Source organism: Melanostigma gelatinosum, assembly GCF_949748355.1.
Source record: "Melanostigma gelatinosum genome assembly, chromosome: 24".
NCBI lineage: Eukaryota > Metazoa > Chordata > Actinopteri > Perciformes > Zoarcidae > Melanostigma > Melanostigma gelatinosum.
The window spans coordinates 3667699-3683451 of NC_136657.1; the positions used below are offsets into that span (position 1 = coordinate 3667699).

The 15753-nt window shown below is 46.7% G+C and overlaps 1 protein-coding gene across 1 annotated transcript in view; it reads left to right on the plus strand.

Annotated features, from left to right (window-relative positions):
* Positions 1-6785: 6785 nt before the first annotated feature.
* pard3ba (par-3 family cell polarity regulator beta a) overlaps positions 6786-15753 on the plus strand; it is a gene marked incomplete at its 5' end in the record, with an annotated part of 95212 nt that continues 86244 nt past the window's right edge. The window contains 2 exons of the mRNA XM_079296265.1: positions 6786-6902; positions 11461-11562. Of these exons, the coding sequence (XP_079152391.1) occupies positions 6786-6902; positions 11461-11562 (219 nt within the window). The remainder of the gene's footprint in view (positions 6903-11460; positions 11563-15753) is intronic.

A 15753-nucleotide genomic window follows, 5' to 3' on the forward strand; every position in this document is an offset into this window, starting at 1 on the left:
TCATTACCTGTCAGTACCCTCGTGCCTTTGTCCCACTGAGCAATCACAGCCTATTCAAAGCCGGGCGCCATCTCTCCCAGAAAGTGATTGAGTCTGGATTTGTGAAAGAAACGCAGCGTGAAGCCCCCCCCCCCCACTGAGACAAGTTCAGACTACTCTCCCCTCATTCCACCTCCTCCTCGTCATTGATCGCGGCCCCTTCCACCACACCGAGCGTCTCCGCCTCCAGGCTGGTCAAGTGAGTAACAACCTCCGTCTCGCAATCACGCCGTGCCTGCTCCGTAATGGCGGCGGAGACACCGAATCATCACCGAAATCTTCACACTCGTGGAGGAAGATTCAAATTGGGGGCATTTAGGTTGAGAAAGAGCTTCGTCACGCCGTGCTGTGCTAGCTGAAGGGGCACGGAAGTCATTTCTCCACTCCCTGATCCTCAACCCCCCCCCAAAAAAAGTACGAGGCAGTGCTAAAGTTCCCAGTGTCGTTTTGGTCTTGTTGAGTCTGAGTGAGGAACAGCCTCAGTCGGTGCGATGGGAAAGTCTCACGCACTCTCAAAGCCGGGATTTCCTCCGACCCAATTCTGCATGCAAATCAAAGGCGGATCAATCCGGGATTGTCTGATGAACTAATTACGCGGTAATTGTTCTGGTCTAGACCGCTGATCCATTGTGCGAGCGCGTCTCTTTGTGTCTGCCCAGTGCTGATTGAGAACGATAATTGGGTTTTTTGATTGGCAGAGGGGCAATTTTGATCTCTCTTTTCTTCTTTGCCTCCCTCACACCCTCCTCCTCCTCCTCCCCCTCCTCCCTTTCCCACACCCCTCTCACCATGAATGCCAGAAACGGATCCATCTCGCCGGCCAAACTGGAAACTGGAAACCCTTTAAACAGGTTGCGGAGGGTTAAGTGATGAGGCAGGACTGCCATGCATTTGCAATTAGAGCATTTGCATAACTTAACTGTGCGCGCTTGGTCGATGGATTGTCATTCGTTCTGCCATCTCCGCCGACACATGCAGGGTTGTGATGGACATGTGGACATGTATGCACAGACACAACAGTGTTGTTTGTCTTTCCCTCTCTTCTGCTCACTATATTCAGTGTCAGTATGAGCCCTGTCATGGATACCCAGAATCCCCTTGATTTGACCGGGGTCACGTAACAGCAACAGAACCCACCCGAGTCCCTTTTGAACAAATGTCTGACCCCGCTGGAAGGGTAATGATACCCCATAATGAGGTGGTGCTATTACAGTAAAGCCTCTCTCCACTTTTTACCTCTTTCACCTTTGACCTCTGAGGCCAGGAGCGACCTGGCTTGAAATAAAACCCAGGTTGTTTGCTTGCAGTGTCACTGAGCAAACATGGTGCATTCACTGCACCTCTGACACCGCTCTAGACATTTGGTGCCAGTGCTCTGAACCATATACCATAAATATATCCAACAAACATCCGAAAACGATCGACACAGATAGAAACCTGGCATGGCAAGTGATTCGATTGAACCGATTCTTTGAAAGCAGAAACGCATTCACCGCCGCTGTAACTAGAAATGTTCTCTCGGTCAAATTACCGGGTTGAAATAAGCAGAGAAGGAAAGTTCACGAGGCGGAGCCCCAGGACGTCAGTCAGATTGAAAAGAAAGACATCACTGGCACATTTACGAGCTGCAGACAGCGGAAAATGTGCCATTAGAGCCATTAAACCATCCAGATATGTACCACGCTGACCCCTCTCTTTCATTTTCCCTGCAAGCACTTACATTTAAGTCCCCCCCCCCCCCATCCCACTTCACCTTCCCCAACCACCGCCTCTGCCTTGTTTGCCTTTGTTGCAAAATGTAGCCCCATAATTGTTCAAATCAATGTTTAGCAGTCGCTCTCGCTGCGATTAGGCGGAAAATGAGGTTATGCGACAGTTGCCATGGTTTCAAAGGCGGCGGATTTCCAAAAAAATAAAATCTCCCGCGGAAGCCAGAGACTGGCACGGTGTAATGAACATAAATTAAAGCAACTTTTGTCTCAATGTAGATTTTAATTACCCGGCGACTGTCTCCGACAAAAAGGAGCGAGAGAGAACAAACGAGGGGGGGGGGGGGGGAGGGGGGAGCGGGAACAGGGTTTATGTGCCAGAGCGCTAATTTGATCCATTAAGGGATGTGTGTGAGAGAGCGAGTGTGATGTGCTACCTGCCTAGTGAATATAAAGTCTCATTCTCACCAAGCGGTGCGGTGCAAAAGGGCGAGAGCGTCGTCTTGTTCGACTCCAGGCTTCAGCTGAGACATCTCTAATTAGTCTAATTAGGCGTGTGCAACAGTCAAAAATGGATGGCTTGTGCTTTGCGCAAGGAAACTGAGAAAATGTGTGAAAACGCGTGCAGACGCGTTGATGCAATTAACGAATCCACATCCTGCCACCTCCGGCTGCCATCGCCCCGCAGCCTGATTTCTGCCTTCTTTAACCTGCTCTGTGATCTTTCGTGCCGCTGACGACGTAACAGCTCACTCCTCCTTGGTTTGTTGCCAGTTGGAGCTGCTGCTCCAAAAGTAGGATGATTAACACAGAACCGCACTCATCCGCTTGCGAAACAAGATACATTCAGACAGCGCTCTGGCACGTCGACAACAGCTTTCCCAGAGTGTTCGATCAAAGAAGAAGATGTCTTCAAACACATGCATGTCTTTCAACAGACGCCGGGTTTGTGTCCAAAAATGGCACACACACACACACACACATGATTCCGATGCATTGAGGGGTTGGTAACATGCAACTGAACTTGTACATCATGGTATGGTCTATTTTGCTCTTTGTGTTAATCTAGCTAGGGCTCTTATTTTGGAGGAACCGTTGCACGAGGACTTCCTGGTTCGACAGCATTACAATGAATCTGTAGAATTACAAAAAAACGACCGAACAAATATATCACCTACGATGCACATTTTGTTAGTTTCCCGTCTTTCTGTGCACTTTCCAAACTTCTCGATTGTCTGCCTTCACCTCAACGTCGACGTCCTTCCGCATCAAGGGTGGAAATCCGACACGATGTTTGTAAGAAATGTACAGTAGAAACATGACGGTGAAGCGCGATGGTCGGAGTCAATAAGATGCTACACACTGGCCCTTTAAGTGATGACCTGAAAAACCAGAAGCAGAACCACTGGAATCTTTCTGCATTCTTTTTTCAACGCCATTTCAATCTTCTCCACATTTAGACGTCTGAGCTGGAAATACTGTGTACTCAGTTTCAACGACTCCGACTTCCTCTCACATTTACAATCCTGCACACTTCTCCTTACCTGTAAAAAAACAACAAAAAAAAGTCCAGAAAGGAAGTGGACTGCCAGCAGTGCTTGACAAAGATCCCCCCCCCCCCCTAGAAGTGTAATCCCTGTGTGTCCGTAGATCACGGCGCCTGTTGACAGCTGCTTTTCCTTTGAATAACTGTGATTATTCCAGACACAACAATTCGGGCAACACTTGTAATTCGCAGGCGAGCGCCTCTCTCCATTCAATTGGAGCTTTTCAAAAGGAATGCAATTTCTGCAGCGTGAATATTATACCTGAGGTCTGAAATGAAATCCTCGCGCTGACTGAGAGTCACATTTTGTGATTGCGAACACCATCGCTGCTGCCACACACACACACACACACACACACACACACACACACACACACACACACAGAGAGAAAGAGTAGGTTTTCATGAGTAATCCTTTCTCCTGATTCGGGGCCTGTAATTGTAAGCAGCGCAGCAGGAAGTGAAGCAAGTCCCAGCTATTGACCAGCCTCGGCCTCACACTGGGCTAACACACAGGGGTTGGTGGCACTGCCGCTGAGCACATGTCAATTTTGCTCTTTAGAAAAGGGCCACTGCTCGAAGACTGGAAGCAAATCAACACGAGATATCGACCCAGACAAGCCAACCCTGTAAATTGCACTTGGCGAGCCGAACAAAACAGCAAAAAACATCACTGGGATTTTTATTGACGGCCGACACTTTCGGCTAACACGCCTCACTTCCAGACGCGAGGGCGAGATGTTCACTTGCAAGCTTTTTTTTTGTTTTTGGTGAAAACATCAAAACTTTCATCAAGAATATGATCAAAAGCTCTGGAAAAAGTTTTAAGTCTGTAACCCTGTAACCAATAATTCTTGTTTCTTTATTTTGCCTTGCTTATATATTGTTAAAGAGAACTGTAAGCTGCATTAGGAAAGATTTAGAGGTGGAAAAAAATGCATTGTTAATGGACATATGCTCAATGCACATGATGTGATCCAACTAAAAAGTTGTCACGCTAATTGTCAATTTGAAGCATGAAAGAATACAGCTGAGATGAGACTTTGGATCTTCTGGATCAAGGAACAAACCACACAATGCAGAATTTAAAACGACTGTAACTCTCTGTCATGATTAAATAAAGGCAAAATGCCCCAAAACATAATCTTGTGAAACGTGCATGGGTGCATAAAGAAAAGGATTCTATTGAGCCCTGCAGAAGCACTCCAGTAACAATCAGGACCCAAATATCTTTGTTGTTTTTTCGGTCTCTACACCTGCTGTTCCAAACATTTAGGTGGCGTTTAACTGGAGCCACTTCAACTGATTTCTGGGTAATGAAGTCCTCAAAATGTCAATCAGCAATCTCCCCATTGCCCATTTTAACCGACAGGTGAATAAATGAGAGACCAATCTTTGGCACACACACACAGCTGTGGCAGAGCCTTTCATGAACCAACAGTGTGAGTGTTGGACTTTGGATGGAGAACAGGACAAATAAGAGCTTAAAGCACGAACATCACACCTCTCGTTTAGCTCACAGGGATTAAATAATGTACGGGAACACACATGTTCCACCGCTGACTGAGTGCAGCCAAGTAACTGCACCCACTGATGACTCAGCATGCTGCCATAATCACACTGGGGGAGCATCATACTCAGTGGCTCATGCCAACGCAGTGTTAAACCAGGTAGAGGATGAAAAATCATCTTAAAAAGCAGAGATTATCTCTCTCTCTCTCCTCTCCTCACCTTGTTTATTGGGGATGAGAGGAGTGAGATGAAACGAGAGGCAAAAGAGGCTGTCAGCCCTTCATTGTTCCGTTCCGTTCATTTTGGGTGAATTACAGCGGCAGTGGAAATAATTGCTTGTCCCAATTATGAATCCATCTGCCACCGGTGGCTTTTCTGATTTGACGGGGGAGGAAATTCCCGTGAGCAAAAACCAAACAATGCCAGGAATAAGGCACGGGAGCGTGTCAGCGGCCATTAATATCCATAAAGGCAATTTCACAACACACCTAATGACATAAAATGACAGACAATAACAGGCAGGTAATTAGTATGCGTGTGAGTAGAGGTGTGTGTGTGTGAGTGGGGGATTACAAGGAGTTCGGCATAACATAATTCTCTGCAAATGTGTACCTCATGGTCTCCCTGCATTATATGACTTCACAGTAGTATGTAGTTATTTATATGATATTATTATGTGTATGTTTTATACATTACAAATGATGACATTTAGGAAACCTGAATATGCATTCATAATGCTACTGACCACTGTCATTGTTGGACTATCACATATTATTAATATTTTATCATTTTTACAGGTGGAAGAAATCAATGAGTCATAGTTAATAGGTTGATTACAGGCTGTGTATGTAAAATGTTTATGTATAAAGTATCTCATAACAATCCCTGGGAAATAAATGTAGTGGGCTGAAATGTACAATATCGGCCTCTGATTAAGTATGATTATTATTTTAATTATTAGGTGTTTTAGACCGGACTGAAATGATGACTTGGTTTATTTATTGGTTTATTTGATAAGGGACAATGCACAGTAATAAAAACATTTCTGTAAATGTGCCAGAGTTAGCCAAGAGGCTATTTTTCATCTGTGGTCCCAAGAGGCAGATGTTACAAAATAAAGCTAAAAACAGAATATAAGATTAAATTTAAAAGGTCATACAATATTGACGCTTTACTGCGTGCACAAACAATGAAAATGTGAGAATATTAATATACATAGTATCACCATTCAGGAGACTCTTATACATTGGCAAGTACTAACATTGGTCCAAAACCTAGCTACATTTGGATTAAATAATAAGGTAATGAGGATTTTTCATATTTGAAATACATTCCTATATATTCTATAAAATATATTTTTTCGGAGATATGGATTAAATGAGACTGTTGTTTTAAATGCAATCTAATGAGGATATTTCATATTTCATTGGTGGTAAAGTGAGAGTTTATCAGATGACATCATGTCAACTGCACTCTAACACATTACTTAATGAAAAATGCGTTATTGGATGATCATTGTCCAACACGTGTTTCTATTAAAAGCTTAAAACTACATCAAATATATAAAAAAAATGTATTGTAAGTGTTGCGGTGCGTCAGTGGGAATGCAGTTTCCTGAAGTGCCAGAGTCGCGGTGATTTCTTCCGGGTTCCTCGCGCAGTTTTGTTTTGTTTGGGTGGATCCGCGCGGCGCTCAACGATGACAAAGTCACACTTCCGCGGCCGTAGCTCCTGTTTTTCTGCGACTTATATGACAACTTGGTTTAAATGAACGTGTTGCATACGCGCGTGTCGGCTCGGTAAAGGCGCACGAGGGACTTCACCGGGATTTCGACCTGAACTGAGACACCTGTTGCTCCGGTTTCGACGGACAGGTGCCACTTTCCAGGGAGGAGCTCCGGGCTCGAGATACAACCGAAACTTGGATACATTTCTTTATTATTTTCCCAAAACAACCAAACATTTGACTTGACAGCTGCTATGAAAGTCACGGTGACGTTCGGGGACACTGCGGTGGTGGTTCCCTGCAAAGCTGCGTGGACCGTCCGGGACTTAACCGAACAAGCCACGCGGAGATACCGCAGGATTTTGGACCAGGTAAACACACCTTCAAACCATCACCCACTCAACTTCCCTCGGGGCTTTTAACGTGGACAACACGTCCACGTCATTGTACCCACATGAGAAAAAAAGAAGTTTAAATTCCACTCATTCTTCGTGTTTCATAAGAGCAATAGCTCCTATAACCTGGCTGTGGTGTCACGTGACCAATGTGTGGTTGTGTTCATACTTTTAAAGCTAACGCTAGATACGAAGTCTTTCTGTTGACTGAACTTTTAGAAGTACACGTTTGACTGTTTATTTAAGTGTTGTTGTCTTATTGTGCTGGTCCAGAGAACTGCTGTTTACATTTCATATAAATACAATGTTTGAGCGTTTTGATGGTCAACAATCCCACACTCAGGAAACCATCACAGGAGATCGCTAACATGCCTCAATAGACTTTGTGCCTCCATGCAACATCTGGATGCACAAAGAAAAGGTATTCTGGGTAAATACACTGACCAATAACCAGTGGTGTATAAAGTACCCAAAGCCATACTTGAGTAAAAGTAAAGATACCTTACTGGAAAATGACTCTAGTAAAAGTCACCTATTAGAATACTACTTGAGTAAAAGTCTTAAAGTATCTGATATTTATTGTACTTAAGTATCAAAAGTAATTTTCTGATATTAAATGTCATTAATGATATTAAATGTACTTCTTTACATTCTACACTCTACATTCAATGTAAAGAAGTTACATTGTATTACAATGTAACTTCTTTACATTCTATTAGAATGTAAAGAAGTTACATTGTATTAGAATGTAACTTATATACATTCAATTAGAATGTAAAGAAGCTGCAGTGTATAGAATGATTCTATTGAAGTTACTCCTTTTTTAAATGTTTTAGACATCACTAATCACTTTAAAAGAGTGATTATAGCTGATTTAACTTACATACATGAGATTGATCTTATGTCACTCTCTTTATACAATGGTATAAATTCATCCCCGTTTTATTGATATTTTACGAAAAGTTACTCCATTTTTCGTGCGTTTTTCCTGCAAAAGTCCAGCAACATGAGTCTGTTTTTGCTTGTTACATGCATACTGTCTTTTCAAAATAAACTTCCATCTTCACAGGAAACAGCTCAGGTTTAGGCGATGAAACTACTTAGTTAGGTTTAGGAAAAGATCGTGGTTTGCGTTAAAATATCCATCCAAAATATCCAAAAAAACGACTTAAGTACGTTACTATACACCACTGCCAATAACTAGTGTACAGTGCTGTTCTCCTGTGCTGTGTGTTGTTTTGAATGTCCCACTTGTACACAAAGATATAACCCCCCCCCCCCCCCCCCCCCTTTTTCAAGCTTTCTGCAATCACTTGAGCATTAATCACTCTGTCGAACTGACCTTTGGTTAATCAGCCGCCGTGTATGTGCACGCTGTCCCGGCGTGATAGGGTGCCGGTGTGAGTTTGGTCCCCCGCGTGGCCCTTCAGCTGTCTACCTGTACAATAGCTCTCTGTTTTTAAGCCCTGGTATCTCAGCGGACAGGTGGGAGTTTACTGTCTGATGTCCTCAATGTGGACAGTCGGGGGGCTGCGCGGTTGCGGACAGGAGGCCTTTGTCCCGTGAGTGATTGGGGATTAGGACTGGTGACAGGTCCGGGTGTTATCGGTTAGCTGGTCCTCACCACCACCACCGCCTCCACCGATTCAGCCTGACCACGTGCTGGCTGGTGGGGATGCGAGAGGCCCGCGGAAGTGGCGATGGAAGGATGGAGCGGCTCGATGGATTACACACACACACACACACACACATGGAGGAGCTCATCTTGCTCAGTGTCCACTGAGCTGTTACGTCTCTGCTTCACCAGCAGCCACAGCCACGGCCGCTCCGCCCGGCCATCCCTGTTGATGCTCGGCGAGAGCACACCAGCCGCCCCCCCCCCTGATTGCTTTTCACAGAGCATGTTAATTAGGAGCCGTTGCAGGACGCTGACTCAGCAGTCCTGAGTCACCTCCTCCTAATAGAAGTGGCGAGAATGTGTGTCGGTGAACAGGGTTCTGCACCGTGCAGTGCAGCAATGGCACGCAGACCTCGCTAATTAGCGGGTTCTTCTGATCTAGTCCCGGCCGTGACTCCGCAGGCGTGCACAGCTGCTTTTCGTGCATCCGTTGTTGAGAAGATGTTCTCATGTTAACTGACAAACCCGCTAACGAGCTGCATTCCGACTTGATACACCGTTGTAATTAAAATCACGCTGCGCAAATGTGTATCGAGAATGTGACAAAAGATCTTCTCATGTCGTTTTTCGCGCACTATTCGATCACTGCTATTGTGTAAAGATTTGCACCCCGAGGTGTCACTGTAAGATTTATATATATAATGTTTATATGTTTGATTAGTTCTTAGCGTCCATCTGACATCCATACTATTACACAATAAAGAAACACAAGGCCAGGTACTGTAGCCGTCTCTCCCCGTCTCACGGCCTGTCCGTCCTGCAGGGCAGCGTGGGCGACTTTAAACTCGGGCATTCCAGACAGTGACACAATAAAAAGGCCTCAGTTCCAGAGACGTGAAAGCAGTAAAATACCTGGAAAAAAACCAGTTTCAGCAAGATATCACAACTCAAGAAGTGCTCTTAATTGTGTAATTTGCAGGGAATTTACTCTTCTAACTATCTCGGTAATTCTCCTCCGCTGGTGGCTGACTGACTCCCGACTCCTTTTTGTTTTTCCATGTCACGGGAAGAGTTCAGGATACAAAGGGGAATCAGCAGGGACTTCAGAGGAGGCTGTTTTTCTTTTGTACATTCATCACTAGGCAGTGCGTTTTTCTGCCTGAGGATGCTAATTCAAAAATCCCACGAATATCTCTTATTTCATAAAGGTGTGTGTCTTAATGCTGGTGATGCGCAAACGAGCCAATTACCGCGCTTCACTCCTGTACTGTGTGCTGTCACACACACACTCACACATAATGGGAACAGTGTCGGTTCGAGGCAGAAGAATGCCGGCGGTCGTTCAGGTTGGACCGGTTTTTCTGGCGAGGTGTAAACGCGTCGCCCTGATGTCTTTGCTACGTCTGCGCTCCACCGGTTTCAATGTCCCCGTAGTAAACATGAACATAAAGACTCAATAAATGATCAATAAACACACTGTTTCTGACTTTAAATGTTTTTTTTTAAATATTCTGGCACAATGGTGTAACTGATTGAATGAGCTATGAGCTAAAAGTTACTGTGGCTTCCCAGCATGCATTGCGTTTGGTTGTCTTTATAAAAATGTGTCACACAAAAATGAACGATGACATGATATCTACTCTCTTTGTTACAGTGACTGGGACACTCTCGCCGTTTGTGTTTGCCAACACGCCGTTGCATTGTGGGAAAACTGCACCGCGTTTGCATGCGAGTTGTAGACGTCTCAGCTGCGGCATGACGGGCACCTCTGAAAGAAAGGGAGGCTTTATTCCTGTGATTGAAATCCCAACCTCTCCCGACCATTTGCTTTTAAGAGAATGGACTCGGCCCATTGTGCAAGGCAGACGCCCTCTCTTTTATTTTTTTTGCGCCCCCGCAATTCACATTCGGATGCAGCGGAGCAAGAAGGAGCCCATTCACGATGGTGATGCAGCAGAAGCCACTCGCTGGGTCTCAGCCAAAGTCATTCCAGCCTTCCGCAGCTTATTGCCCATAGCTGGTAATTTAGCCGCTAATGTAGTCGTGCGTCGCTCTGGACAGATTGCTTATTGGTATGGGCAGCTCCTAATGGGCTGTTTTCTACCGCACACATTGTTTGTAACGATAAAGGTTTCTTTTAGTAGAAATGTTGGAAAGAAAATAGCAACATTTGACCGATCCAGGAGGTCTGAGTTTCACTTATCTGTGTTCATATTTGATCATCTTTCTCTTCTCCCACTCTCACAGAAAGAGGAAGATGCTATTGTTCGTGTACTTCTCTGTTGATTTCCGTCAACAGCCCACACAGATCACAGACAAAAGTCCTTGTTCCCCATCAACGGTCGGAGCGCACACCGGCTCGTGGTACTTCCTGCTCCGCGGTGGCGCACTCACTCTGACCTCCGACCTCATGGCGACGGCGAAAGCGTCCCGGAATGTGCCCCCCGCAGAGCGGCAAAAACTGGAAACATTTCCCATCCACCACCACCCCTCCTCACTTTCCCATTCCTCTGCACCAACTGTACTCGCGTAATGTGGGTCATGTGCTGCTACTGTACCTGCCGAACAAACGGGGGAAGGCTGCTGCTGGGTCTGTGCGGCGGTTGCGTTGACTGACTGTCAGCGTTGTGACACATTTGTTGCTGTAAACAAAAGCATTCGTAGTGGAGCACAAATGGCAGAGAGGGGAGTTATTTTTAGCATAAAACAGTGACTGAAATCTTCACACATAGCTCTGTGAAACGTGTGTGTGTGTGTGTCGTGGAGATGACACATGAAGGATTTATGTTTCTGGGACCTTTTGTGAGAATGTGTTTTTGTTATTTGTGTTAAAGTCTTCACGTTAAAGTGATGGTAATTAAGCCTGTTCTTTTTATTCGTGCTCTGATGCTAATTTATTTCTAACGTTGTGTCCAGCAGGAGGAGAGCGAAGTGAGGACCCAGCACATGACGTACATCGACGGAGGGATCATGGACATGGACGACCTGCTGAGTGACCTGGTGGAAGACCGAGAGAAGGTGAGGGCCGAGGCGACGGGACAGTTCTGGTGTTCACGCATCGGGGGTTCGTCGCCATTCCCCTGTCGCAAGCGGTGTCCTGATTGCTCTTACCTGGCGCGAGGCGCGGCGAATTACAGCAGAGTCCCCCCCCCCCCCCCGAGACGGATGAAGGGACATCATTTCAGATTTAAAAGTCCCCCGAAAAACGTAACTTCACAGAATCGGGCTGAGCGGCCCGGTTTCTATAAAGAGCACGCTTTTTCTTCTTTTTTTTTATTCCTCTCGCTAATTTCCCATAATGCATTCCTAAGATGTGCGAATAAACTCCCACGAAATCCATATTCATAAGCCCCGGGGCCCAGACGGGAGATGAATTATCAACACTTGGTCAGCAAGAAGGCCGAAATGAAACGGAATATTCCCGCCGACCCTGCACCGCGCGGTAACAATGGCGTTTTAAGATGCGTGAACAATAGAGCGCCTGCGTGCGTGTTTATGCATGTAGGACTGCAAGTTTGGCAAAATATTCTGTGTGGGAGAAAAACAAAAGGGGGACGGAGCTAAATAATAGATGTGGGAATCGTCAACTGTGGGGAAGTTTGTCTTTTTGCAATCACAGAGAACAGAAGCTTAATTTTCCGGGATGACGGGATTATAATCATGAGATCTGTTTTATTTGTGCATAAGAGGATGAGTCTGGCATGGAATTGAATGACTCCTCCTCCTCCTCCTCCTCCTAAAACCTGCTTTCTCTTCAGAGTGATGATGAAGTGTCACAGATCAAATCCCGCTCTAGCATTTGATCAAATCCCCTTGCTAACAAGTCTCCCCCCCCTGCAGGAACCGTCTAATTTACCTTTTTGTTTCTTTGCTCTCTCTCTCTCAGCTTTCACCCAATTCTCCAGATGCCTCCCTCCTCCCCCTCCCCTCCCTCCTCCTCCTCCTCCCCGCAGCTTTCATCCCGCTCCTCATTTCATCCTTTTGTTTTTCCCGCTGATGAAGAAGATAGCGGGCTGAGTTGGACGAGCGGGCGCACGTGGTCATGGTAGCGTGCCAGTCATCCCGACTTATCTCCGGGCCTCCAAGCGGCGTCGGCTCTCTCAGATTAATGAGCCGTGCCTGGCGTTCTTGATTAGTCCGACTCCCGTTTTGTTTGTCTACGTTTTTATAACCTCGCCGCCAGATTCTATCTTTAGTGCTTCTCTTTTTCAGTTTTTTTTGTTCCGTTATTGTGGCCGACGCTGTTTCCCCATCAATCATACAGGAGTGGTCCCATTGTGAGGGCCCTCCACCGCTCAGCGTGGGCCCTGTGTTAGCCGCGGATGCTAATGAGAGATAATGGCAAGCTATTTGTACGCCTAGTGGTTAGCTTAGCCCGCGAGTCCAGACCTCTTTATCTGGGCCAGCCCCCGACCATTACTCCACACACACACACGGAGACAGCAGACGCGCGCGCGCACACACGCGCGCGCGCGTCTGCTGTCTCCGCCGCAGGCAGCCGCGTGGCGTAGCATGTTAGCATTATCGTCCACGGAAGGAGCGCCACTGGTGGTTGATGAGGAGGGAGATGAGGGGGCGGCTGTGATTTGATTACAGCTTGCCTCGCTCACACACACGCAAACGCGCTTCGTTCATTAGCACCCCCCCCCCCCCCCCCCCCCCCATCTCGAGACACACCGGCCACCAGCCTCCTCATGAATATTAATATCAATCTGATGAATGCGAGGAAGGCCACGGGGTGTTGGCTGAGGTGTGACCACGTATACACAGACACAAAAGACCTCAGTATGAAGGGAGCAGGTCACGGTTCAGTCAATTATACTATGAAGCGCTGCTCTACTTTGACCCTTTACTGTGTGTGTGTGTGTGTGTGTGTGTGTGTGTGTGTGTGTGTGTGTGTGTGTGTGTGTGTGTGTGTGTGTGTGTGTGCTCTCAGAACACAGTTGGAGGCATTGACCCGTCGATACCCCACTACTTTGTTAATGGTTTCGGAGAAGCGAGCGGACGGAACCGCTTTTTCGATCTCTTCCTCTTCTGTCACGCTGGGAGGTCAAATCGCTGCAGTTTAGAGGCTAGTTAACCTGCTTCATCCTCCGTCAGTGTGTGTTTTTTCACACACACACATTGCGTCGTGGACTTGTGTCATGGTACTAGGAACCCTCAATCACATTGATACATGCCATTCGCGGCCTTTTTGGGATCCTGCATTCGCCGCGGCCTTTACTCCCATAAGTCTGGGAGGCACGCGGGAGCAGTCAGGCAGGCTGTCCAATGCCAGCGTGCCGTTAACATACAAGCTATACACCGGCTTTCAATTCTCCCTCCCATGTGTGTTCACCATTGACGTGGCTGCTGCTTCCTGTGTCCATTGGTGAGGTTTCGTGCAGCGCGGCCGCGACGCAAGTGAAACGCCGTCTAGATGGCGTTTGATGCGGAGGCCGTTTCCTCCACGTGCAGCGGAAATGTGAATGTCAAACATGTGCGAGTGTCCTCTCCCTGTGTCACGGCCGATCTCCTCTCAGAGCGGGGATTAAACCCAGGGAGCATAACGTCTCCTCATAAGTGGACTGTCAATCCTCATTCCTCGTTGCTCCACACGGACCTTGTTGTCGATGGAGGGGAATAACACTTAAAAAAAAAAGAGTCAACCTTCCATCCCAATTCAGCCAAACGAGAAATCTAATTTCATGGAAAATTTAATCGGGGGGGGGAAAAAAACCCCCGGGAATGATTTCCTCCATCTCACTTTAATTAGCCCTTTTTTTAATCACTGCGTCCACGAAACCTCCCGTGCAGCCTCGGCTTGCCGTGAAATGGCGAGGGTGCGCGGCCCAGCTGGTCTCCCTCCGAAATGTCAACCGCTTGATCGCGGTGGGGCCATCTCCCGTCATCCATCTCTTCTGCCGGCACGTCGCCGCGGAGGACGCGATGCCGGGAAGAAAAATGAGTCGGCCTCACGGAGACGCGTTGTGATATTTAAAGTAGGTCTTTCACATACTATACAGAGAAAAAAGACGCCTCTTTGAATCACTTCTTCCACATTTACTTCATATTTCTTTCTTTTTTTTAAAATTACAGTCAAGCAAATACTTCCCCTTCTACATAACAGTTGTTCACATCCATATATGGGCACCCAGCCTTATGAAGTCCAGTCTTTAGCTTCAGATCTCGTCGGGCGAGTTGCCTGAAGTCGTTTATCACACGTCAGATGTCAGCCCTCTCTGACAGGCGACAATAAAGCATTACTTAAAACCGCGCGACAAAAGTTTCGTGAATGGGAGCGTGATTGCGAGGCGCAGACGTGCTGATTTGCCTTTTGACGCCTCCGTGACATCGCGCTCCCTCACCTCCGCCATTTGATTGGCACCCGAATAGAACTCCGCGCCCTGTCTGAATGGCCAAGTGATGAGCGGGGGGGGGGGGGGGGGGCGTGAGTTTCAAGAGCGCTGATTAGAAAATGTCATCGCGGGCCAAGTTTATTTCTACAGCACGTTTCGTACACAAAGGCGATTCACGTAAAAGGATATGAGAAAAGGAAGGGGGGGGGAAAACGGGCTCAGTGCAGGACATTAAAGGTAAAGGTGGTGAAATGGTTAAATGCTGCTTCTCCTTGTTAGGCGCTGAGAGGGATCATGTGCTGAAAATGTATCTCCCGAATGTCCGAATCGTGATCCATACGTCCTCACCCGTGCCTGTCTGGCACATTTGAATATTAATCAGAAGTCTTGCGTGGACTCGGGAACATGCCCGGTGTGTAAAATGAGCCGGTCATTAAGTTCTGCGTGATTGATTGTTATTCTAGCAAAATGTATTTCTTACGGTTGCTGTCGCCGTTGAAGCCCGGCGGCTCCAGACGTGCAGGGATTTGATTGTCTGACGCTGTTGCTCGGTTATTCTCATTATATGAAGTCATATTTCTAAATAGTGTTTGTCTATTTAGCAAGACAATGATGACGATTCATTCTTTCTAAAATTGCAGAACAACCTCTGTGGTTCCCATGAGTGAGAGGAGTTCCCGTTGCTTTGTCCTTTACCGTGTGTTTATTGTGCGCTCTCTCGAACGCCAATTATACATTCATGTATTCAAATCTCCAGTAAACATCCGGTGTATTGAATGAAGTCAGATTATCTCTGTTGCCTGCAGATCAGATCGGATCAGACCGGAGCGGTTGACAGTTTTTTGCCCGGCGGGACTCGGCCACTCGAGCT